At 43.5% G+C, this 27,354-nt stretch overlaps 1 protein-coding gene across 1 annotated transcript in view; it reads left to right on the top strand.

The window, feature by feature from the left end:
- The window catches only part of rps6ka3b (ribosomal protein S6 kinase, polypeptide 3b), a 67,084-nt gene that overhangs the window by 13,301 nt on the left and 26,429 nt on the right, over positions 1-27,354 (top strand). Inside the window, exon 2 of the mRNA XM_080864322.1 lies at positions 2,810-2,869. Within this exon, the coding sequence (XP_080720448.1) occupies positions 2,810-2,869 (60 nt within the window). The remainder of the gene's footprint in view (positions 1-2,809; positions 2,870-27,354) is intronic.

Raw genomic sequence — 27,354 nt, 5'->3', positions numbered from 1 at the left:
CGACACAGAAAAATTGCATTGACCTTTTTTGCATTTGCTGACTGCAGTGACGACAGGGCAGCATCCTCAACCTCTGGGACACCACTTTCTATAACAAGGTGATTGCACAGGATGCAGATTGGTGAAGACTTCCAAGTAATGATGTAGGGATTTGTCGTTTTCAACAGTTTATCCCAGTTAACAAGCAGGTTGCACATAATTGCCATCTTGACCCATTCAGTCACAGACTGATACCAAACCTGACTGGTCAGCATCTTCGCAGCAACCATGATGTCATTTAAAAGAGTGAGGACCTTTACTGCCTTTACAGTGTAAAGGTTGATTCTGTGTGTTTTTAATGGTGAAAATTGACCAAAATTGAGACAAATGCAGGTGATCGTCCCCACAAAAACAAACGCTGCACACTTTTTATTCATGGTCTACAAGACTGAGCCATTCCACTGCTTCCTCTGCAGCCACCTTGTTCTCTCTTAATCCTGTTTCCTCTTTCTCTTTGTAATCCATCGCTCTCTCTCTGTCCGCTGCCTTTGCTCTCTCCTCGCCCTCCCCACCACCCTCCTCTTCACCTTTTATCCGGTTGTGCAGATTACAGGTCAGTAATTGCTCCCTGAGTTGCTCTCACTCGCAGAGTAAATAATCGTAATCGCTTTTATTGTTATTATGCTTTTTTGGTCACGCAGTAGTATCAGTGCTATCAGTGTCTGAATCACAGCTGTTGTTCGAGCAGGGAAGCAGACAGGCTGTTAATCTGCGTTACGTAATGCTAATTCAGATCTGTTGTTTTTGTTTTCCCTTTCGGCCGAGCAGATGAGGTACGGAAGCCGTCCGAGTCTGTCGGCCCTGCTGATAAATCTTACTTTCAGACCATCTGGGCCCTTCTTTTTCTTCTCTTTTGTTCCCGTATCTCATTTTAACCTGAACTCTAGTTTGATCCCAACATCACAGCGATAGAGCGGGAGGGAGGTGATGATGATGAGAGCTTTTCCACGACGGGCGATCGTGGCTCAAGAGTTGGGCGTTCGCCTTGTAATCGGAAGGTTGCCGGTTCGAGCCCCGGCTTGGACAGTCTTGGTCGTTGTGTCCTTGGGCAAGACACTTCACCCGTTGCCTACTGGTGGTGGTCAGAGGGCCTGGTGGCGCCAGTGTCCGGCAGCCTCGCCTCTGTCAGTGCGCCCCAGGGTGGCTGTGGCTACAATGTAGCTTGCCATCACCAGTGTGTGTGAATGGGTGGATGACTGGATATGTAAAGCGCTTTGGGGTCCTTAGGGACTAGTAAAGCGCTATATAAATACAGGCCAGGCCATTCACTTTTCAGAATAAAAGACGCCTACTCAGTGAGCGGCTTGCTTCACCTCTGAATGGAAAGAATTGAACGTAGGCAGCAAAAGTCCTTGATGTAAAAGAATTATTAATGTCTTTATGCACCTGATTTACCTTATATCTGATTTAGAGGGGACGCGTTCTGCTTTCCTCGTTTTCTGTCGTATTTGTACTCTAAATCTTTCAAAAACTGAATCATGCAACGCTAGTCTTGTAGTATCTGAGAACAGAAATATGATCCCAGAAATGATCAGAATAGGCCCAGATTTTATACATTAAAGCCACCTGCCTCATATTGGGCGTCTCTGTGCTTCGTGCTGCCAAAGCACCTCTGACCTCGGGGGCACAGACCAGGATCCTTTGGGTCCTTTGTGTTTCCGGGTCAGGACCTTGTGGATCAGGTTTGATTGGATTGGGATTTGGGGAGTTTGGAGGTTGGGTCAGCGCCTTGGGCTCTTTGCCGTTCTTCGAGGAGCTCGTGACAGTTTTTGGGTTGTGGTGATGCCCGTTGTGCTGTGCTTGGATAGTGTTTCGTAACATCCACATAAATGTCAGGAATCAGGTTTCCCAGCAGAACGTTACAGCTCTGATAAGCCTATCATTATCATTCATCTGTCACAGGTTTCAGTGGTGAGGTGGATATTTTGCATATGTTTATAAAATATATACGCAGTGTTTTAGTTAGAAAAAAATAACTAAAATATTAAAATGCAAAAATAAAAATGTTTACAGTTAAAATTAACTGCAAATGTCTAAATAAGAAAATAAAGGAAAATGAATGTGGTGATAAATAATAAAAAAAGTATAAAATTTGAAAATAAAACAAAAAATAAAAGGAAAGGCAGAAAGTATATAGATAAATAAATAAAACTGGAATAACAATTAAAAATAGCACAAAAAATCCAAATTAACATTAAAAAAATGACAAAAAATAACATTTATAAAGTAAAATGATAATTACTTAAAAAATTTTTAAAAAAAACTTAAAAAAGAATCGGTAAAAAAAAGTTTATTCTAAAACAAATGCAGAAGTAGAATATCTGTATTTAATAAATAAAATGCTAAATAATTAGAAATAAAGAAATAAATTTAATATAAAACTGAAATAAAAAAATGAGCAAAACTACAAAATAAATTCAAATAAAATTGCAAGAAAAAAAAAAAATAGAGAAAATTGACAGCCCTGGAAAATCAATGAAAACAATCAACGAATGTCAGCTTCCTGTTTACGTCCACCTGAAGTCCCCGGGGTCTGCAGCCCATCAAACTGGACCTTGCATGTTTCTGTACAGATAAGTGTGCCTCAGTACTCGCTGTCTCAGAGGAAGTCGAGCTGTTACCAGTTTTTCAGGTGAGCATGTCTGAGCCTGAAGAGGTGACGTCGCCTGCCAGGATCACACAGAGAGCAGCTGCTAATTAGCATGTCACTGCTGAGCTTCTGCGTGTGTGTGTGTGTTAACGCCTGACCTTTGTGTGTGTTTGATTACAGGATGCACATCATGATCCCGAGGACTCGGTGGGCGAGGACGATTCGATGTCTGTCTGCACGGTGAGTCCACCTCCTGTCCTGTGTTTCCTGCTCACATCAGAGAGGCTGCAGACTGTGTTTGGAGCTTTCTGTTAGTCTTTCCTGGCATTTCGTCGGCTTCACTGTAAACACGCCGAGCTCTCTGTTTGCACTCAAACTGCTCTGAAGGAACTCACGCGTGCAGTCATGAGTCTGACCTCCTCGTATTGACGCTTAAACAGCTCTTCTGGTCACTTTTACATCGATCTGTGTGCGACCTCGTGTGCAAAAGTTTCAGTTACATTCACACAAAGCAGAGTTTTTGATTTAGCCTCTGTTTGAGAAAACTGACGCCTACTCCTGCAGGATAATTGCTGGTATGAAAGTGAAGCAGAATGTAGCTCACTATTAAAATCATGAGTCATCTCAAAGCAGGAAGAAAAAATCCTCCCTCACATCCTTGGCACTGATCGTTATCATCATTTATTTGTGATGCTCTTCACATTTCAGGAGTTGTTTTGGGATTAGATGATATTTTCTCTTCAGGCGATTCCACCTTCTTCTTCCTGTGGCCCACTTTTATCCTCTACTCACACATGCTGACTTTCATTTGACCCTGTTTTGGAGAAAATCACTGTAAATACAGGGTATTTTGAAATGCATGTGGTCATGCACGGATTACTAAACAGGCCTAGTGGACCTGAGGGATCCGAGCTCAGTTCTAAGATACGAAACGACCACAATGAAGTACAACTGAGTCTAGAAGAGACACAAAACCAATAGAAATGCAAAATTACTGCAGAGAGAGACGCTGGGTATCACAGAAGTGTGCAACATTGAGACAATTAGAACACTGATGGGTGTAAAATGATTGAAAACCTAAAATTATTGGAAATGAAAGCAATGTTGGAAAGCAAAGAAATGTGCAAAACAAGCAAAAGAAACAACCTGAAATTGGTACGAAATGAGGAAAAAGCAGCAACCAAATAATAAAAAAGTGAAACAAAGTAATCAAAAAGACACAAAAATGACCTCAAGAGTGGAAATTGATGGAAAATCACCAGAAAAATGCATAAAATACTCACAGGAAGAAGGAAAATCACCCCTAATAGGTGTAAAACATTTGCAAAATACATGCAAAGTAGCAGAAAATGATGCAAAGCATTTGTCAGCAGACACAAAAGATAACAAACAGACCTCAAAGAGAATCACAACATCGCTGAATTAGTGCAAAAATAATGAAGAACCATCCCAAAGAAAGTTTCTGTGTCCTGTTTTTCAGTGACTGCTGTCTTGTGTGAGTCCTCGAGCCTCTGAATGGCTTTTTGCACCTTTAAATGTTGGTGAGCCTTCACTTCATGCACGCAGAAGCAAATCAGCAGATATGGGACTGGTGGGGAAAAACGAGCAGTGCCCTGTAAACAAAAATAAGCACAGGTGCAGAAACATAATTCAAAGGATTAAATGTTGTGGCTGTTTTATGAAATGTGGGCTGGTTCTCATAAGCTACAAAAGCAGAACTGGCTCCTCAGACGTTTCAGGAGCCGTGTGTCCTGCACTGAGCTCACGGACCTGTCTGCGAGTGTTTGAGCAGCAGCAGGGAGGGCAGCTGCACGTATTGATTTTTTAAATGCAGAGGAGATGGCTTATGGATCGACTCTCTGGTAGGAGCTGAGCACTCATTACCTCACTGCACAGAGTCGGCAGCACTCACACAAAGACACACACGAGCTCTGCAGCAAGAAGCTGGATGTGAAAACATCACCAGCGTCACATTGTGTGAGTGTGTGTCTGCAGGTCTGTGTGTGTGAGCGTGAATATATTACATAACTGTTAATGAGTGACTTAGACTGTTCCAGTCAATGTGAAGCGAGTGTGTGAGAGTGTGTGTCAGGTTAAATCGGGGTAATGAGGCAGCTTTCTCTCTGTGTCACGTTGCTCAAAGTCTTAGAGTGTGCAAATGACACAAATTCACCGACCGCTACACATGTGAGGACCTTCACTGAGACAAGGGACGGCAAAGCAAACAAGTTCTGCAACGGTCAGACCACAGAGCTTCAGACCGAGCTGTGAGTAAGTCTGGGAGAAATGACCACACTTCTCACTTGGTTTATCACCTCAATAAGCACTTTGGTCAGTTAATGGCCTCAGTCACTGGTATCAGGTCTTACTGAATAAAACATGACGTTCTGTCAATTTTATTCACCGGTCGTCCAAATAGAGGATGAAACAGGGTGTGCGTGTAACTGAGACACTACATGAGCCAGGCTGATTGTAGGAAATAAAAAACCCTGAAACCTAAAGTTTAAAAAGAGAACTTACTAATAAAACAACTAAAACTGAAACTAAAACTTTGATATGGGACAAAAATAATGGCAGGGGGAACCAAAAGAAGCAAAAATGCAGAAAATACAAGATGCAAAATGTGAGAAATTATACAAAACGAATACAAAACGATAGAAAACAGCCAAAAAGAGGATTTCAGAATGATTAAAAAGCAACCTCAGTGATCATATAAAGACCAAAATGACCAAAGCCTGACCTAGCATGGCCAAAATGTGACAGAAAAGGACAAAAAGAAGAAAATGATCAGGAAGGGAGCGCAACAACCATGGAGGTATACTACAGAGAGGCCAAAACAGTCCCAAAGTCATGGACAGCAACCATGAAGACATGCAAAATGAATAAAAAGAGAGCTCAGTGATCATAAAAATACCAAAATGACAAAACAATGGCCCAAAACAGTCACAAAACAATATTGAGCAACTATAAAGAGGAGCAAAGTGATTAGAAAGAGATCTCAGTGATCACGAGAAACAGTCAAAGGACCACAGAGAGACACAAACAATCAAAATATGAAACAAAACGATGGGAAGCAACCATGGAGTCAACATGAACAGAAAGAGCTCAGAGATGACTAACATGTGACACAAACGATATTAAGCAACTATAAGAGAGGCAAAATTATTAGAAAGATATCTGTTCATAAATGATTAAACGCCTGCGAAGCACAAAATAATCCAACAACAGCAAAATAGTTGAAGTTAAACACACAGGAAGTGTGTTTGTGTCACTGTGGTCAGATTTCATCACAACATGTCAGGAGACGCTTTGGTGCAGATCTTTGCTGAGACTTGGTGAATCTTCGTGAGTCAGCTAACTTCCAAAGCTTGCTTTATAATTTCCATCCTGAACTCCTGAAAAGCCTCGAGGCTATCGTGAAGAGTGGGCAGGGAGCACTGAATTTAATTTCAAACATTTCAGAGACGTAAAAACCTCACATGCAGAATCACTTAAAACATGCTTCTGCTTTTTTTTAAACTCTTTAAGTTGTGCTTGCTATGTCCATTAATGGGTCGACCCGTGGTGCCAACAGCAGTCACTGATGTTTGACCATGAGCCAAAAGGAAATTCACCAGCAGCTTTGCAAAGTAGGATTTCATTTCCTCAAATATAGCAGATATTTTTGTTTATCGTTTGGCAGGAAATGAGAGGAACTGCTGTGGTTTATTATCTAAAGTGACAGAGACTCATTGGATTGGCTTATATGTGCACTCACATGTGCAGACAACCGCCCAACTACCCCTGTGAGCCAGTAAGAGCCGATAAAAAACAGACTAAAAGGAAGCACTGAAAACACACACACACACACACACACACACACACACACACACACACACACACACACACACACACACACACACACACACACACACACACACACACACACACCTCAGCTCTCATTCACGCACACACTCGCTCAGATCCTGAAACACCTCCATCACAGCGCTGTTGCATCCATTGAGTCGATAACACATACACACACTATCATGAGCTCAGGTGTGACTGCAAGAAACACACATTCAGTTGACACACTGACATCATTGTTGAGTCAGTAGCACACACACACGCCTGGTTTGCTATCTTTGTGGGGACATCCCATTGACATAATGCTTTCCTCAGCTGCTTACTCTAACCATCAAAAATGGTCCATTAGACGATCGACATCAGTGCTGGTTTTTAAATCCAGATTGAAAACACATTTTTATTCACTGGCTTTTGACTCAGTGGTTGACTGACTTGTATTTACTTGTATTTTATTGTTTTTCACTATGTTTATTATTTTATCGTATTTATTATTCTTATGGTATCTATTATGTTTCTATTGTTCAGCACTTTGGTCAGCCTTACGTGTTTTTAAAGTGCTATATAAATAAACGATGATGATGATGATGATGATGATGATGATGATGATGATGATGATGAAAAATGAATGGCTAACCCTAAACCTAACTATAACATTTTGAGTCCCCCATGGGGACCTGGACTTTGGTTCCCATGAGGGCTGTTGGTCCCCACCAGTATAGTAAATGTCAGATTTTGGTCCCCATCAAGATAGTAAGAATCCATGCACACACACACACACACACACACACACACACACACACACACACACACACACACACACACACACACACACACACTCGCTAAGGCCCCCAGTGAGGCAGAAAAGAGTTTCCAGACAGCAGAAGGAACATCGTTGCTCTCTGAGGGGCCAACTAACATCTGCTGCCATCTGCCGCTGCTGTTCAGCTGTGTGTGTGTGTGTGTGTGTCAGACACAGTATCATGTCTCATCAGGATGAGGTCACTTGTTCGCTGTGGGAACACCATGTTGAACACACACGTGCACCAGCTTCTTAGTTTGTGTGACCTGCTGCGCCGCGGGTTTTGTGCCTCGCTCGGTTTTGCTCTCCCAGCAGATTTCTCTGGCTGACTGCGTCGCTCTAAATGGTTTAAATGGGACTTCTTAAATATTTCATAAATGCGCAGGTGTGCTCTTGCAGAGCTGAGATTTGTTCCGTCATCCTCTGAGAATCGATTGAGGCAATGCCAAACTTATGATAGCACCTTCTCCTTCCTGTGGCCCACTTTTAAAAACAAAACATCTGCAGAGAGGTGCGATTTAACGTAAAAGTGACACAAAGCAAACTCCAAAGAAATGCTAAAATAAAGAGATGAAAACCAGCCATAAAGAAAAGAGGAGCTGATTATTAGAAAGATGCAAAATGAGTAACATAAGATGTAACTTGACAGCAAAGTGGTTGAAAATAACTATAATAACAATAATAATTATTGTGAAAAATGTAAAACAAAATATCCTAAGTCTAAATGAGTGCCTAATATGATAGAAATAATGACCACAAAAAGCATTAAGTGACCATGAGATGCAAAATGACCAAACTGTGACATAAAATTCCCAAAACAGGGATGAAGATGAGCACAAAGAACAGGAAGTGATAGCAAAAGGATACTCTCATGAAGCTGCTGAAAACAGTTTGAAAGCTTTTATGACTCAGGCTATTATAACAGGATTAATACGTTCAGGGAAAATCAGCCCATCAGTTTCCCAGAACAGCGTCCTGTTATTGATTAACCGAGCGATTGGTAGTGTTTAGTGAGCACGTGCGTCCCAGAGAGAACAGCCAGTGAAAGCTAATGTGTGATTCGTTTCAGAGGGTTAATGAGAAGAGTCCAGAGGTGGGTTTCAAAGTAGCTTGCAGATTTGTAGGATCTATGGGAAAGCTGAATGGCCTTAAACAGCGCCCCCCTGTGGATGTGTAGAGTGATGTCTGTGGATGTTTGTCCTGGTGTTTGTATGGGTGGCAAAATAAAATATGTCCGGTATCTGCGAACAGTTACCAATAGAAACACCTTGTTGCTGATTAAATGAATGATTGCTTGATCATGATGCTGTTCATTGGGGAGCAGTGATGTTTTTTACAGGTTTCACAGGTTTTACAGGTCAGTCAGGTGCACGCGCTGCTCAACATTCATCACGATTTTGCTCCTTGTTTTTGGCTGTTTAGGTTACTGCATGACCAGAAGTCATTTTCGGAGCTGAGCTACAATTAATTTGGCCAGTATCGAGATTATCAAACACACTTTGGAGAATTTGATCGAAAAAGGCGATTCTTGTATGTAGGGGTGGGCGGTAGAAACGGTATAAATTTGGCCAACTGTAGAGATTTTGACTATACCGCTCTATCGCAATAACGCATGTTGATGGTGTCATCAAGCTGCGCCTGTTTTGGTCGAAAGCATTGCAGCGGCTGCAAACAATATCATCTGCAAATTACTGCGCTCCCTCCACTTCCCTACCATTGATTCATTAATGCTGAATTCTCTCGCAGCTGCTCTATTCCCATGTTGTTGCAGTATATTAATAACTAACCTGGTATTGTGGATGGATTATCTCAGTTGTTCTCCTGACTGAAGTTTGGTCTGTTTATAGCATCCTGCCATGTGATTGCATTTGTCCCTGACCACCAGAAACCCTCACGTTAACTTTTCTCGAGTGGAAAAAAGTTAGCATTCATCCTTCAGCTTCACTGTGCTAATGTTATGCTAACGTAGCTGTTTTGCTAGCGATCACGTAGCACATCATTATATACCAGCTAGCTTAACTACAGTAACCCTACAAACGTCACTGCTGTTTAGTTTACTGTCTTCCTTTATGTTGGAAGTGATAGCAAAGCAGTACGTTTTAATTTTTTTAATTGATCTCTCAGTCAGAACATGCTATGGCATGTTTAGGTGGAAACTAGCGAGCTAACTTCCTGCTAGCTTCTAACTCTGTTGAATTTAATAAATTCTGTTTTCATGGATGCCTGGATGTAAAGCAGCAACGCTGATCATTTTATTAAAAATGAAAGAATTTAGACAGTTTTTAACTCTCAGTGTTCGTTTGACTTTGGGACCTGAAGACGACGGAGTTTTGGACCCAGATTACTCTGCAAGGCTCCTGACTATGGCAGCCATAATGCTCCGGCTTCATAGCTTACCAAAGTCATATTAAATTTTTTTTGACAGATTTCTGTGCGCTGTGTACCACATAAAATCGGTTCGAGGTCAGTAAGCACAACCAGAATTCATACATAAGGCACACTGTTGATTTTTGAGAAAATTAAAGGATTTTAAGTGTGCCTTATAGTGTGTAAAATACGTTATACAGAAGAAAAGAATATATCGTGATATATATCGTTACCGCACATGCTTCAAATTATACCGCGATATGGATTTTAAGCCATATCGCCCAGCCCTACTTGTATGTTATTTAATTGATTTGTAATAAATGAGTAACTGAGCTTTGCTCCCCACCTCCTGCCTGTCTTGAATGTTTCCCTCCATCAGCTCTTGCACCTTGCTTTCCCATTTCTCTTACACCGTCGGGTTGCAGTGCACGGTGCATATTGATGGATTATGGTGTCTTAAGGGGTTTCAAAGCCAGTGGCCGGTGGCCAAGAGTGCAAAGCTGTCTGGAATCTCAGAGGGGTGTCTGTCCGACTCGTTGGTTACTCAGTCTGTTCTCTCGATAACCAGCCTTTCCAACTTTTCTGCACCGTACAGGAGAGTAGACAGGATGGAGCTGGATGGAGGTGTAATTTTATTAGGTTAATGTCTAAACCACTACACTATTGATCCCTATATTTGAGGTCGTTATAATGCCACAACACTGTAGGAAATCACAGGCTTTTATATGCACTTGCATGAATGGGAAATCTGTGAAGGCTAGATGATGAGGTCATTATTTAAATGTGCAGCAGCTGTGTTGCTGCTCTGCTACATGTGCTGCAGACAGCTTTGTAAACAGGAGTCACAGCTGCTGTGACGACACTGTTTCGAATGGAAGACAAGTGTCTATTTCTCAGTTGTAATGTTTTGGGAAAAGAAAGATGCAATCTAAGTGAATAGAGAGGATATTATGGTATGAGCTGTATGTGTCTGGTTCTAGTTTGAAGCCTTAAAAGTCATTAAGAATCTGCCTGAGCTGCAGACGAGGGTGTTTGAGCACGTCTGAGTCGTCTTTTCAACTTCAGCTCAGTGGGCGAGGATGAGATGAACATCTGGAGGAAGTGCTGGTTTTCTGGTTGGCATGAATCACATCAAAAGCAAGAAATCAGGTAGGCTTCTAGTAAACTGCCTGCTCATAGTCATAGTTTTATAGAAGAGATTTAATGTCAAAACACACGTTATTTTTAGGTCACCTTCCATGTTACTGTCCAGAAATGAGGCAACATTGGTTATGCAGGTAACCGACATGACGAGCTGTGGACTGTGAAGCGTCATTGTAGCCACTGACAGGAAGTCTGATGGTCTTTCTGAGCGGCGGTTTTACATGTAAAAATGGTTAAAATAAGCGTGTACAGCTGCTGTGAAAGAGGTTCATTATGAAATCAAGAAGGCTTCTGTGGCGTCGTTCGTGTCACTACTTCATCATCAGAGACACTTAGAAATAAATCAGCTCGGTCGTCATGGTAACCAAAAAGGACAGCTTCCAAACAACACAATGGCAGACGTTCATCTGCCATCTTTTGTGTACAGTCTCTGCATTGTTACGTGCAGGTTAATGCGGTCTGAAGTTGCCGCTGAATGCTCAGGTGCTGCAGCTAACGAATCCCGACATAACATGTGGAGCTTTATTTCCTCTTTCCGACCCGTTTCTCCTGACGGATCGCCGGAGGAGGAGTGAATTATTCATTATTCCCTGAGAACGAGGTCTTTACCACAAGTGTAAAAAATGTGATGAATCTCCTTATTAGAGAAGTCATGTTTCAGATTCTATAAATCATCCTCAGTGGTGTGTGTGTGTGTGTGTGTGTGTGTGTGTGTGTGTGTGTGTGTGTGTGTGTGTGTGTGTGTGTGTGTGTGTTGACTGTGTACGAAGCGCTCATGGCAGATGGTGTTTAATCTTCTCTGGCCATCTGGACTGACTTTCTCTGGCGTCTTTTAAACGCCCACACACACACACACACACACACACACACACACACACACACACACACAAACACAAGGCATTTTACTGAGGGCGCTCAGGTGTGTGTGTGTGTTTGTGTGTCCATGTGTTGTGTGTATGAGACAACATTCTTTGGAAACAGCTCATCCAATTACAATTTAGACGGTCACAACCTTCAGACCTGCAACAAAAACAACAGACACTGTGTTTTTGAGTGTGTATGTGTGTGTCTCTGTGTCTGTGTGTGTGTGTGTATTGTCTAGACTGGAAAGTTGTCCTCAGATTTGGGACTGTTTGTTCTTCTTCTCTGAAATCTATTTATGTGTTTGGGTTCAGCACTTAGAGGCTATTTGTTCTCATCTGTGGTCATCACTGTGAGTGTGCATGCATTTGGGAGGGAGGCAGGAAGTGTGTGTGTGTGTGTGTGTGTGTGTGTGTGTGTGTGTGTGTGTGTGTGTGTGTGTGTGTGTGTTGTGGGTCTGAACACCTAAAATGGAAACCTCTGCCCCTCCCACGCTGGCTAAAGTGGATATTGATGGATACAGAAAGCGCGAGAGAGAGAGGAGATATTGATTGATAGGAAGAGTTATAAAGCGAGGGAGGAAACGTGTGTGTGTGTGTGTTTGTGTGTTTGTGTGTGTGTGTGTGTGTGTGTGTGTGTGTGTGTGTGTGTGTGTGTGTGTGTGTGTGTGTGTGTGTGTGTGTGTGTGTGTGTGTGTGTGTATATTAAAGTGAAGAGGTGGATAATAAGGAAGAAGAGGGGAAGCTTTTTCTCTCTGTTTAGTTTCTGTCGGGATCACTCTGTGAATTCCTTTGTGGTAATAGGCAGGGTCACTCGTGTGTGTGTGCGTGTGTGTCTGTGTGTGTGTGTGTGTGTGTGTGTGTTTTGTGAACGAGGCATTGTGGGTCTAGCCATTGTGAGGTCACAGGGTGGTGATGTAATCTGTGCAACGCGGCGCCGCTTTTCCTGAGCGCAGTGGTTACTCGCTCTCTCCAGGAACAGATTTATCACACTCAAACAAACCACACACACACACACACGCGCACACACACACAAAACCTGGCCTTGTGACCTTTGACCTTCACTCTCTGTCAACCTAGCAGTGTATCAATGACTCTACATGCTTTGACCTTGCTATTTATTTTATAAGTGAGGAAAACAGCCTGTAGGGTCGATCATTACCTGTTAAACTATCAGTTATTGTTTTGATTCATTTGTTAGTCTCTCAGGAAAAAATGTTCGTCCTGACTTAAAAACATGCAAAGTGATGTTTTTATTCCTGGACTATTACAGAAGCTTAGCACGAGCTGCAGTTCAAAGTAATCCTCCTTTGTCTCACACTGAGGGGTGGTGCTGTTTTAGCTCCTCCCCCCTGAACACTGCCACACCTGTGTCTGATTGCTGGTTGTTTTTATGGACGGGTTCTTCAAAGTAGCAAATTAAACACATTAGAAACGTGTAAGTTTAATTTCACAGTTATTGTGAAGCAGAATCCGCCCCGAGCATCGTTTCCTTCAGGAAACAGTTTTCGTTTTGCTTGATTGTTTTTCATTTTCTTCCTTTAGAAATTCAGTGGACACAAAAATAGGACAGCAGATTGCCGCGATGACGGGCCGATAAGTCTGCGTGCTGATTGCTTTCTTTAATTTAAAATCAGCTTCCTGTTGTTGTTGTTGTTGTTGTCGGTGATGAGTGGCGACGCAGCACACGCAGTGATGAAAGGGCCTGCAGCCAGTTATTGTTCAGTCTGCAGGTTCCTGATTAGACGCTTTATCTGTGAGAGGTAATTTCACCCAGAAAACCTCAGGTTATAACGTCGTACAACGAGCAGTGTTGGGATTCTCACTCGTGGAAACAGCTCATAATGTTGTATATTTATTATATTTCACTCGTGCTTTGGATGTAAAACAAAGCTAATATTAGTGACAATGTTTAAGCAAAATATCGACTAAAATAAGTAAAAAACAAATATTTTTTAAGACAAAAGCTAAAAAACCTCCCATCTGTGATCATTTAACCACGTAAAAAAGGTCTCTGTGGCTCATGCGGAAATATCTGAGGGGGATTTGGATGATGAGCGAGGAAGAGGAGGTTGTTTTTATTCATTTATTGTTTTATTAATATTACTGAGGAGGAGAGGAGGAGGTGGACGAGAGGAAGATGCTCTCAGATGTCTGACTGACCCTAGCTGGAATTTGACACAGAGACTCAAAGCTACCCGCCTCCTCCTCTTCCTCCCCCTCTGAGCCTTCATCATCATCATCCTCTTCCTGTGGAATTTCATGTCACACACTTCCTGCTCTCAGAATCACAAATGCCGTCTGCTTTTCTTTCCTTTCCTTGTTATGTTTTATTTTAAACAAACTCCTCTTCTGCTTGTCCTTTCTCTCTTATTTCCTTTCCTCGTGTCCTCTCTTCTGTCATGTCCTTTCCTTGCTTCCTTTTCTTACTGCTCCTTTCCAGTCAGTTTTTCTTGTTTCATCATCTCTTTATCGTTCCTTTGTCCTCTTCACCTTTATAGGTACTTTCCTTTTTTATCTCCTCGTTAATTTCACCTCATCATTTCTCATTTCCTCTCCTCTTTCCTTTTTAATTTCTCTCCTGTCTCGTCTTTTATTTCATTTTTTCTTTGTCTTTTCTTAATCTCTTCTATTTCCTTTTCTTATATCCTTGGCTCTGGTCTGTTTCCTTTCCTCACTTCCTCTTTTATTCCTGTTCTTGTCCTCCTGGCCTCTCCTGTCATTTGCCCTCCTTTCCTCTGTTTCCTTCCCTCCTTTCCTTTCTAATATTTTGGACTCTGCAGAGGTTTCCAGCTTCATCATTTTAGATGTATTCAGACGATGCATTCAGTGACCTGTGGGAAATCACACTGTAATACAAACAGTATTTATCACATGACGCTGCAGACAGACGCAGACTCTGAGGGCGCTGATGTAAAGTTTGTTGGGGCGGGGTGCTCCAAGGACAGATGTGTGCCTTCCTGTGCAGATGTTACCAGGGAAACAATGACAGGACATGCTTTAATCACCAGGACGAACAGCTGGAGGGCCTTCCTCTGTCTGTGTGTGTGTGTGAGAGAGAGAGGGAGTGTGTGTGTGTGTCCATCAGTGCTGTGTGCTGTAACAAGTTTGTCCAGTTAGTGAGTTTGAGCGGCAGCGTGGTGACAGGAGACAAGCGGGATGAAGACACTTTTATTTAACGTTAGAAGCAGGCAGTACCAGGTATACACACACACACACATACACCATGCAGACACACAGACTGTTGGTACAGATTGTCGTTAGCTGGCTGTCTGCGTTTGTTACATTTCTCGTGATTCACCGTGTCTTTGGTGTCCTCGTAGTCTCGGTGTGTTTGCATTGCTTTTGAAGTCTCTGTGTGTGTGTGTGTGTGTGTGTGTGTGTGTGTGTGTGTGTGTGTGTGTGTGTGTGTGTGTGTGTGTGTGTGTGTCAGGTTTAGTGCGGGGTTGTGAGAAAACGTGCAGCTTTGCTTTGGCAGCAGAAAAGCATATTCTCGCTGTAACGAAGCGTCAGCTATTTCTGCCGTTTCCTTTCATGACTCATCTTAACTCTGCATATTTTGACTTAAAGTTCGAGTAAAGTTATTCAGACATGAGCGATGTGCTCTTGGCAGATGTGGCTCAGGAGGTGGAGATCCGCCGTTTGATCCCGGCTCCTCGAGGCTGCAGCTTAAAGCGCATAAAATAAAAGTGAACGGGTGAATGCAAACCCCAGCGGGTCAGTAACACAATGCTAAGCTTTTGTGATGCTCTTTAGGTTTTCCTCTGTTGGCTGAATATGTCAGCCTCAGAGCCTGAACAATGCTGGACTGTGCGGCCGGCCGCACCAACAATGAGCGATTTAGTGGTGTGTAATTAGCGACCAGACGTGGATGGATGTGAGCCGAACAGCTGAAACTGAGTCGTAACACTTGCCGGCTGCTTTGATTGATTATTGATGAGTATTTATCTCTGACTGCAGGATTTATGTGAGCGATGAGGCTCTCACATGGAAGGAAAAAGTAATTCACCAGTGTTTGCTGTACTGCAGTGTGTGTGTGTGTGTGTGTGTTTGTTGGCATCAGATGAAGCGCTTTGATTTCCTCTAATGAGAGGGGAGAGCGACCGAATGAAAGGAGGACGGACGAGTGCACAGACAGTGGGTCTGCTGTCCAACAGATCACAGCGAGGTGTGTGTGTGTCGTATGGACATATCACCATGGTAACATGGTTGGCATGGCGACAAAGTTTTCTGTCTGCGAGCTGTCCCCCTTCCTTTGTCCACATCTCTCTCTCTGCGTCCATCCCACTGTCACTCAGTGTCTCTCGCCCCGTGTTGACGAGCTTCGTTAATTAGGGTTTCGTCTGATTGATTTTTGTTTAGCGAGCGGTCAGAATTTATAGGCAAATGGATCAATATGTGTCAGATAGTCAGTCATACCACAGTTGAAAACTTTTCTTTCTTCTAAATTTTTACATTTTTTGTTTGTTTTTTGTTTTTTAAGTTTAGTTTTAGTGTTTCATCCCCGTGTTTTTAAGAGGAGATGACAGAAGGAAAAAACACGGAAAACTTGTGACAATGACTGAAGACGACGTGCGCTGGCAGCGTAGGAAACAGCGATGTATTTACAAAAACATAATTAAGTTAAAAGAGTGCGCATTTATCGGCTGTTTGCGCGGCTGACGGCGTGCGTGGAGGACAGGAGGAAGTCGCAGGGCCTGTCGGAGACAGGAGGCTGCAGGAAGGTCAGAGCTTTTGCACGAGCTCCGCTTATCCAGATAATCACCCTCCAATCAGCTCCTGCAGGACAAAGCTTACCACAGCCAAAACAAAACAGAGACACCCAGTGCCTGACCGGCCGGACTTTTTTAAATGTAACTCATTATAACGCCAGAAGCCATTAAACGCTATCAACAGTGGAAAGATGTTTGTCCATTTGAGTCTTGTATGTGTGTGACGACCTGTTTTCTGTGACTTCAGGCACCTGTACCGGCACATTGTGACCACTGAGTCTTTGATGAGTAATGTCTAGAAAGGCTGTGGTGCACGTGTGAAAACAGCACCTCGGGACGCGTGGTGGACTTTTCTCTTTCATTACCTTTCACTTTACAAAGGATATTGTGACTGATGAGCCCGTGAGGAGAGTTGCTGTGCTCTACATCATCTCAGCCTCCAGAATCACGTCCTCCCAGCCGCCTCTCTCTCCGCGTGCTTCTCGGTAGATCAGTTACCAACAGAATGAAAATCTGAGCCCGAGCGCGTCTGATGTGCGGAGCCGTGATTGAGGATCTTGTCTTGCCAGCTCTTGAATTAATGATGATGTCCTCCCTCAGCTCCTCCTCATCTATTCTTAATGCTCTCGCTCTACTATAGAGTTCGGCCTCTGCTGCAGATCATATCCGCCTCTCTCCTCCATCTTTTACCCTCCCTCTCTCATTTCTTACTCCTGTCTTTTTCTTTTTTCTTTTTTTTGATTGCCGTCTCGCAGATTAAGCATTTATGTTTCTTTTTTTTCTCTTGTTGCTTTCTGCTTTCAGATTTGTCCCTTTTCACCCACACTACCACCATAAAATAAGATAAATTCTTGGTGAAATGAAAAGTACATTGGATACAGTGGAATACAGTATTTCTTTCTTTAGCAAAGGCAAAAATTCAAGAGAATTTAAGTTTATAAGCTCTAATCGCTCATTTCTAAATGTTAAATTCCGAGTTATTTATGGAGATTACACTAAAATAACAGTATTATACTGTAAAGCTCATATTGTGTACAGCACACCATCGTCATAGGGTTACAAGTTTACAGTAAGGGTTGAATTCTGAGCTCTTCTGAATTCTTCACGTTCACAAAAGCAGTTTGAGGTGATTTCAGCTTTGTAACGTGCTCAGGTGGGCTGTGGTGTTTAAACATTACTGCCAAGAAAATATCCCGACGCATTACACCAGCAGCAGCAGCCTGAACCACCGATACCTCAGTTTCCTGTTCTTAGGTGACAGGAGTGGCCTGATGTGGTCTTCTGCTGCTGTAGCTCATCTTTTTCAAAGTTGGATGTGTGCTCTGTTCAGAGACGCTCTTCTGCACGCTTTGGTTGTAATGGGTGGATATTTCAGTTACTGTCAGACCTTCCTGTCAGCTCGAAGCAGCTCGCCCAATCTCCTCTGACCTCTGACACGCTCGGTTTGAACTTTATTGTTCCAGTGATCAGTGCTCATAATGAGGTCAGTGTGTGTGTGTGCTTCAGATGGGTTTTCCCCTTGTGGCTCCTCAGTGGGAGTGTCTGTCCTTATATGGTAAGGACAGTCAAAGCTTCTTTTTTCTAGGGACAGCCAATCAGAAGAAAGGTTTACTTCAGACACGAACAGGTTGGATAGGATGGACTGAAGTTCTGCAAAGTATAAGATAAACAAGGATTATTTTGAGCTCTAATTCATGCAAAGCTACTCTAATGCAATAGAATAACAGGCCCCCTTTAAACAGAAAAACATTGATGGTCCAAGTCATTACATGACAGCAGATCATCTGCAGTTGGTCACTCCCAACAGGTTAGAGTCATTTTAATGTTTTGGTCCTTGAACTCTGTTAATAAACTGGCTTCATGATTAAACGCACAGATTCAAACTTTAATAGAAAGCGTCGTCCTGCTGTCCCTCTGAGTCCCACACCGTGGCGTCCTGCTGTCCCTCTGAGTCCCACACCGTGGCGTCCTGCTGTCCCTCTGAGTCCCACACCGTGGCGTCCTGCTGTCCCTCTGAGTCCCACACCGTGGCATCCTGCTCTGGGTTTTCTGTTTCTGTAGGTGGAGCTCTTTTCTTTCAGATCTCCTGCGGGTGGCTGTCGCTGTCCTCGTGCAGCCGTCCCCAAACTTACTGCAAAGCTCATAAAGTCTCATATTCAGCTCTCGCGCAGGCAGAGCTTTAAAAGGCAGCGTTTGATTGCATTAAACGTTTCTGCTTTTCTGCTGAACCCGCGCTTTGATCTCTTTGACAGGTGCCTCTCAGATCTGAGCCTCTGTGTGTCCGTGTGTGTCACTCGATGCAAGGCCGACGGAAATGCACTTGATGCCTCTAACCTGACAAATCCCAAATGTGTGTGTGCGCGGTGGACATCCGGCCTGTTAATTTGATTGCGTAACGGGCTTAGAGGGCACAGATTGTCTGGAATGGAATCCCGCTCGCTCAATCCATGATAGCTGCTGCCATGGAGAGAGGCTTTACACACACACACACACACACACACACACACACACACACACACACACACACACACGTCTACTTTGACATTTGAGGCGTTTAGCTGATGCTTTTACCCACTGCTACTCACGCTGAGAGTAACAGTGGAAAAAGCTTTAGTTCAACAGGAATTTAAAGCAGCTTCACACACACACACACACACACACACACACACACACACACACACACACACACACACACAAGGAATACATAACAACAGCCTGGTTGGCATTATTACTCGAGTCCCACTTGCATCTATTTTTATTAGCGCAGTTAATAAGGGATATGCATGTGACGCTGGAAATGTTTCCTCTCATTTCCTCTTGCTGTCTGACACTCGCTATCCGCCGTTAAAGTAAACTCAGACACAGCCAAGATTTCCAGCTCCTTTTCCAGGCCAAACTCTGCAGTGCATGTAAATAAAAAGTTGACAAAAGGCGCCTAAAATAACCCGCGTGCTTGTGAAACTGAGAAACGCGGACCTACTAATAGAAGTTAAGGTAAAACATTGTTGACATATATGAAGTTTTTCCCATTAAATCAGCTAAAGCTGGGAAATGTTTCCCCGACCCCATCAGAATGGTTCATTTCCTCTGCAGTAGCTTTGATTTATCGGATCCACAGAGGATGCCATCGCCCACGTCCTACACACCACTCTCAGCCACGTGGACAAGAAACAGGGTAACTATGTGCGAATGCTGTTTGTTGATTACAGTTCAGCGTTTAACACAATAGTGCCCTGCAGACTGTTCACAAAGCTGAGGGATCTGGGACTTAACAGCCGTCTGTGTGCATGGGTGTTGGACTTCCTCACTGGCAGAACTCAGGTGGTGAGGGTGGGCAGGTGCTTCTCCAACAGCATCACCATCAACACAGGAGCACCTCAGGGATGTGTCCTCTCGCCACTGCTCTACTCCCTCTACACTTCAGACTGTGTGGTCACCCATGGCTCCAACACCATTGTGAAGTTTGCTGACGACACAGTGGTGTTGGGTGCCATCTCCAACAACGATGAGGCGGCCTACATGGATGAAGTGAAGAATCTGGCATCGTGGTGCCAGGACAACCACCTCCAGCTGAACGTCAGCAAGACCAAGGAGCTGGTGGTGGACTTCAGAAGGGGTCAGCACAGAGACTACAAGCCCATTATCATCAATGGAGCTCCAGTGGAGAGGGTGCAGTCCTTCAAGTATCTTGGTGTCCACATCTCCTCAGACCTGACATGGTCTGCCCACATTCAGGTCCAGACCAAAAAGGCTAGGCAGCGCCTGTATCACCTACGACAACTGAGGAAGTTCAGGGTCTCTCCAAAGATCCTCAGGATTTTCTATACAGGCGCTGTGGAGAGCATCCTCACACAGAACATGACATCGTGGTTCGGGAACAGCTGTGTGAAGGACCAAAAAGCTCTCCAGAGAGTGATCCGTACAGCAGAACGCTGCTGCAGGATTGCTCTCCCCCCGCTTCAGGACACCTACACCAGGAGATGCCGGACTAGAGCAGCGCAGATACTGAAGGACCCGTCCCATCCTGGCAACAAACTGTTCCAACTTCTGCAATCTGGTAGAAGGTTCCGCATCTTCCGGGCAAGGACAGAGAGACTCAAGAGGAGCTTCTATCCCCAAGCCATCCGTGCCCTAAACACACACACCCGCCCTCTCACATCATCTATAATTGACTGAGACAGGACTCTTCCAGACACTAAACCAAGGAACAATGTACATTTCAATTCCTTTAATTTTAAATATGTTTATATTGTCTATCCTGTAAAATAGTCAGATGTCTATTCATATTAATGTACAGAATTCACCTGCTTGCTGCTACTACTGCACATTCACCCAGTGTATATACTATATGTGTATATATATATATATATATATATATATATATATGATGTTCTTCCTCTACACCCCCCCCCCCCCCCCCCCCCCAATTTTTGCACATGTCGAGGAGCGTGTCAGGCTACATTTCACTGTGTGTTATACTTGTATAACTATGCATGTGACAAATAAAGAACCTTGAACCTTGAAGCAGTGCAACCTTCATACTATTATGAATGAAGTTTCAGGCCCTTGAACTGCACAGGCTGATCAAAAATGTGCAATTTTTATCTTTTCATAACTTGTTAAGTAAGTAAATAAGCAGGTGAAATTTTCAGAGCTGAGAAACTGCAACCTAAGCTGCTCAAAGTGGCGCCGTCGAAAGCAAAAATCTGTTTTTGTTCAGCACAATTTCTTTAAATGTCATCAGCTTTGAGTATCGGTGTCGTGGGAAAACTGAACCAGTTTCACGTCTGTGACAAAAATGTGTCTGGCTGATCGTTCGTGTGATCAGTCATGTGAAATTGTCCAAAAGCCTCATTCAGTTATTTCTTAAACAAACAGAGCCGAAACTTTCAAATGTGCATTGCATCCCCGCTTTCCTTCCTTCCTGCCGCTTGGGTCTGATCATCGGGGAGTTTTGTGTTTGTGAGTCATTATTTTGACACAGGCTACAATTGTTAGACGAGCTTATGTATATATTTAGCCTACCACTGGTGAAAACTTTTATTTTTGTGATTAAAAATGGCTTAAAAGACTTCTGACATGATGCTATTCACCTTCAGAAGTTCAGGCTCAATCATTCACCCCTCTCTCCCCAGCCTGTGATTTTTTAACTCGATTTATTTAGTTTCTGATCTTTCTGAACATTTTTCCCAAGTTTAAAGCTCAAATCAGTGCGTTGGATACATCACAACAACTTATAGCCTGAAGCGGGTGGAGACCAGGGGAAAAGTGCACATGTAGACATTGTTATTGCCTCTCTGATCATTTCAGCATCACCTGCAGTTTAAAGGAGTGCTCATCATTTGCTCCACCACTATTTTAAAGCTTTTGTAACACAGATTTACAATATAAAAGACAAATCTACTATAGTGAAGCACTAAAGAGATTGCACCGGTTTTTGTTTAGTCATCCTTGGACAGAAGTATCTGACTATTTAGCTCCATCTGCTCATGTCTGCTGTTGGTGCTGGGCACATAGTGTTTGGTTGGTGTATCCGAACTTCCTGCTGCTGCTACACGTTTATTAGTTCATGCATCCTGTTGACAGAGTGTTAGTATTGATGCAGGTACTCTTTAGCTTTCAGCCCAGTCTGCTTTGAGTTTTGCCTCACTGGTTTCTGTCTGTGCGGAAACGAGCGCACGGGCCTGAGAGGTGACAACAGGTGGAGGTAATCGAAGAAATGTCACCCGTCCTTTCAGGGGGTGACGCTCGCATTGTGCACATTGTGTCTGCGCGAGTGGGGGCGGGGTGTTTGCGACAGGTGGAGGATGTTTGGTGGGAAGCGTCCACATTGTGTCTGTGCTGGAGCTGAACCGGGTTGGCTGTGGGTTTTGTGGATGTTTGATTTGCGTCACTGTCGCCTCTGCGTCAGCTCCTGACTTTATGCATGCACGTCTGTGTCACAGTGTGGTTGTTGCATGAGCAAGAGGCGGACCACACGACTAAATACAAGATATTTTTAAAATATGTTTGAGCAGTAATATTTGTGACACACAGAACTTTAGAAAACTCCTAAAATGTGAATACTTTCTATATTTTTCACACGTCGCCCTCCTTTCAAAGCAGGGGTGACTGTGGCTCAGGAGCCCGAGTGAGTCGACTCTGAAGGTCGGGGTCTCAGTTCTTCTAGTCTAGGGCAAGATACCCCGAGTTGACCTCAGTGCGTCCATCAGCTTGTGTGTGACTGTTGCATAGAAAAGGACGTGCTTGTATCGGTGTGCTGTCTGCATCAGCTGTTCCACTTTAGGTTTGTCTGCGCCGCTTCTACTTCTCGATCCTGTAAGTCGCATTCTGACCACCGACGAGCACTTTGTGCATTTGCACCTGATTTTATCTGGATTATTATAATTCTGACTTGAATCGCCATGAAGCCTGCATCATTGCGTCTTGTTGTTTACCTTCAGCACTGGTGTGCCGATTGAATCTGTGCACAAATGAACAGAGTTGTGAAAATGAGGAAAATGTGCATATTGGCGCTGGCTGAATACGAGCTATTGTATCAGCACAGTAAAGACACTAGATACTGTAGGTTTACAGCCTAATACAGTCATACACAGATCGCAACTGGAATGAAATCAGTCTCTACTGATATGAACTGGGTAATGTGTTAGGAATGAAAGGACGCCACATTGTTTGATGGAAATGAAAGCGATCAGCCTACAGAGGGCTGAATTCAAAGTGAAAACATTTAGGTTTGTCCACTTTGCTGTAATTTCATCCTCCTGGAGCGTTATTGTGCACCAGGAGGAACCCAGGACCCACTGCACCAGACCAGTGGGACAGAGGATCCAAGGAGGCTCCAAAGTGCCGATGCCTGGCCTGTAGAAGTCTGTGCGGCCCTCTGTGGATGTGCCTCACCGTATCATTACTCACCCATCTTCAGACCACTCATGGTGAACAATGTTACAGGCAGCATAACGATCTCCATTCGTTCTCCAGACCCTTTCACGTGTGTCACATGTGCTCAGGTCCAATGGTGCCATGGAGTGAACACAAGGCCCATTAGACGACGTCAGGCCCACCCCTCACAGCAGTGAGACTGTCCTGGGAGACACACCAAACCTTCAGTGTGGGATGTGTGATGTGCCATCCTGGAAGAGTTGGACTACCTGTGTTACCTCTGCATGCTATCACCTCATGCTACCAGTAGTGACACTGACCCTACCCAAAAAACCAGTCCTACAGAATAAACCAGGTGTTGCTTTTTGGGTTGTTTCACTGTTGTCCTTCTAGTACACGTGAGCATAAATTGCTGAAGTATCCTTTGTCTCATAGAGGTGTCTTTCCACCACATATTCACAGCTGTTAAGGTCTTCATCTCGTCACATTTCTCAGCACACATAATAATGGATACTTTATTGATCCCCATGGGGAAATTACTTGTTTTTCTCTGCATTTGACCCATTCACTCAGTGAAGCAGTGGGCAGCCCACTAAGCAGGCGCCCGGGGAGCAGTGTGTAGGGACGGTACCTTGCTCAGGGGTACCTCAGGGTAGCCGTTAAGTGGATTCGAACCGCCGACCTTCCGATCATGGGGCGACCACTTTACCTACTGAGCTATCTCTGCCCCACATCTGGATCAAAGCATTTTTTTGGTAACATGCACTGACGTGTTAAACACCAGGTTATGTTACTCAAACATACTGATTCTTCTCAGTTCTGCCTCCAGGCCTTTATTCCTGCATTTACACAGTTTTGTTTTGTTTTGTTTTTTTAAGGAAAGTGTAGTTAAATTCTGTATACGTATGCTTTTTAGCATTATTTAACATTTAATTATCTAAAAATGTTCCACTTGTAATCATTAGATTGTGATGTTGTGCAGCAAACTACGGCTAACAGAGCTGGAGCAGGAAGATCTGCAGCTGTAGAGGCCTCGAGGCAGATACTTAGTGACAGAAAGGAGCCATAATTAATGACATCTGAACTTTTTTTATGTGTCACAGATAAAGGAGCCATACAGGTATGCTAAACACAAATACAGGCATTAAAAATATTCAGCGTACAAAGCTGCTGACAGGGAATCAGCTCTGCCACGCCTCTCCTTTGGGAAGAAACATACCTAAAAGGCAGTTGCACACTGTTGCACAACTTTTCAAGGAATGATGTTGTTTAACCTGGAAATTGTACAGAAAAGATTCCACAGTGTTGTCAGGCTTAAACGTGCCCCTGATTAGGATTTTGAACTTCAGTTTTTGCTCCTGTCAGTGTCACACTTTGTTCACAAACCCAACCTTATTAAAACAGTCTTTAAAAAGCTGTTAAAAGCACTTCTATTATAGTTTGGCAATAATTAAACTGAATTGTTTCACTTCAATAACATCACCAGTATGCACATTAACAGCTTCGGGCTGTTTCCAGCCTCTCAATGGGCCTTTGGGTGTGTGTCTATTTATTAGAAGTATCTTTGCGGGAAAACCCCTGAACATTATTCCTTTCTGATAGATTTCTTCTTCTTGTGTATTTGCAACAACCTTCCTGGTCTGTGTGAGTCAGCATGAGAAGGAATAAACATGCAGATGAATGAATCTGTGTCTTAAATGAAATATTTACACTCCAGCATGTTCAGCTGACACTTTAAAGATCGCACTCATTGATATTTTTAAGTGAAATCTGCACGTGGGATGTTTCCCTGAACGCCTGAGTGAGAAAATAGATGTGGGAGTTTTCTTCCTTGTGGTATTTAGTCGTGGGTTGGAGAGTTATGTGAGGGAGTGGGGATCTCCAGGACACCTGGTGGAAACACTGGGTGGAAGGTTACAGCTGCGTGTTGGTTGAGGACTGGAGAGAAGTGGGACGGGAGGGGGGATCCCAGTTCCCTTCTGGATTTGGATCTCTCCTCCTCCTCTCCTTTTCCTCCTCTTCCTCCGGGTATCCCCTCACACTGACTCACAGACACACACTAGTTTGTCCGCCTGAGTCCAAAGTTATCGCTGCTGCAGCTCCCGGCTCCCCGGTTCAGTTCAGCTTGTGATGACACAGTGCGCCGCCGCCGCCACCGAGGCCAAGCCGGCATGCGTGAGCGCTCTCGGCGGCCTCATCAGAGCACTGAGGAGTCGGCTAAAGTCGCTCCGACAACTCCTGAGACCGAACCAGAACGGTGTCCGCTGGGAGAAACCTGGAGGGACGGTTTTAGACTGCTGTGGACCGAAGCTGTCCAGTCTGGCTGTGAGTTACTCTGCATGCGAGGCATAAAACAGTCGTCTTACATCCTCCTGGCAGTAAAAATGTGCTCATCAGCAGGTGATAAATAAGACAAGGAAGTAAATACTGCAGCTGGAGCTGTAATATTGATCCAATGCATTTGAACATTTGAAGGGGTCCTCACAGCGCTGACAGCTTTGATTTCAGAGGATATTTGGCTCTAAAATTGGTGGAAACTGAGGTTTATTTTGAGTTTTCCTGCTTTTCTGAGCTCAGGTAGCAAAAGGACTGAGTCCCAGCTCGGCGTGGGTGTGCGTGTTTGTGAAATCAGCTGGTGGTGTGGTGATATTTCACAGTTCAGATTTACTGTTCATTCTGAAGAAAATGTTAATTTGATGACCTTAAAATCAAGACTGAAGTGTATTTGTTATACATATACTTATATGTAGGCAAGAATAATTCATTCATTGTGTATCTGTGTGTGTGTGTGTCTGTGTTGGGGGCTGTTAAGGCTTCAGGGGAGTCGGGTTACGTCCTCTCAAAATCTGACGTGTCCTACCATCAGCTTCAAAGGTCTTTGTTCCACAACAACATGTCAGAGTGTCGTCGATCTAATGAATACATTTCAGCTTTCCTCTGTTCAACAGTGTCTGCCCCTGCAAAGGTCGACGATGATGCTATTTTTAGACAGTATCTCAATTGAATGTATTTGTGTTTCATGCGTGACTGAACGTTGGTATGGAGTTATGTTTGTGTCCAGGTTATGTAATCAAAAAGAACAACGACTCAGTTTTGAGAGCGAAACTTTAGCTTACTGATGTGTTTCAGTCTTAATGAATTATGAGCAACATCAAAGACTGCACATAAAATGCCGCGGGGTTGTTTTTGTCATGTTTTTTGGACAACAGCGTGGAACAGTTCATGTTAATTAGGCCTGAAAGCGTAGCGATTCACTCACCACACGAGCACAGACTTCTTCAACAAGCTGGTGCTACAACTGACTGCGCAGCAGCGTGTATTATATCAAATATTGAAGTAAAAAACATGTTTGGAAGAGTTTAACCCAGCACAGTTCTGAAAGGATGAAATTAGCTGGGTTTGTTTTAGCAGGATGTCTCTACTGTAAAGTTGGACATTTAGGATCTATTTTTGGAGGCTGCCTCAAGTGGACAGTAGAGGAACTGCAGTTTTTGGCTTTGGTAAAATCCTCAGTAAGTAAATAAGTGAAGGAGTCAGTGCAGAAGACAGAAAGTATATTTCATATAGAAGAAGAGAAAGCTAGGTTGTAAACTGAAGCATCAAGCATCCCATGAAACTACTTATACACAATATAAAAGAGGCGCCAGGATCAGCAGATTTCCTGGTCCAAAGCTAGTCAAGCATCAAGGTTGTTACCACGTGAAGTAAGATATAATACATAGTAACAAATTCTTAATAATCAAGACAAAAAACTACTCAGTTGTTGTGCTTCCTAAGTGCTTCGCCTTTGCAATAACAACATCTTACAGTTAATCGTGCAATATTTAGGAAGGAAGATATTTCACAAACGAGCTTGTTGCAACAGTGGCATCCAGTTACAGTTGAATTCAGTGAGTTTGTTAGAACAGCTCATTCAAATGTTCACAAACTCAGACTGCGCTGAGGTGTTTGACTTTATACACGGGCGGCACCGGGACTGAAAACAGCTGAATTCAAAGATTAAGAGGTGTGGCCAAGAGGTCAAGAGCAGACTGACGCACAAACACAGAGTGCTTAATTTCACAGTGAAGGGAAAATTGAGGAGAGTGAACATCTGGCCAAGACATTTTCAGTACTTTT

Source organism: Rhamphochromis sp. 'chilingali' (assembly GCF_963969265.1).
Source record: "Rhamphochromis sp. 'chilingali' genome assembly, chromosome: 18".
Taxonomy (NCBI): domain Eukaryota; kingdom Metazoa; phylum Chordata; class Actinopteri; order Cichliformes; family Cichlidae; genus Rhamphochromis; species Rhamphochromis sp. 'chilingali'.
Note: the sequence above shows the minus strand (reverse complement) of the source record. Positions and strands in the feature narration are given on the sequence as shown.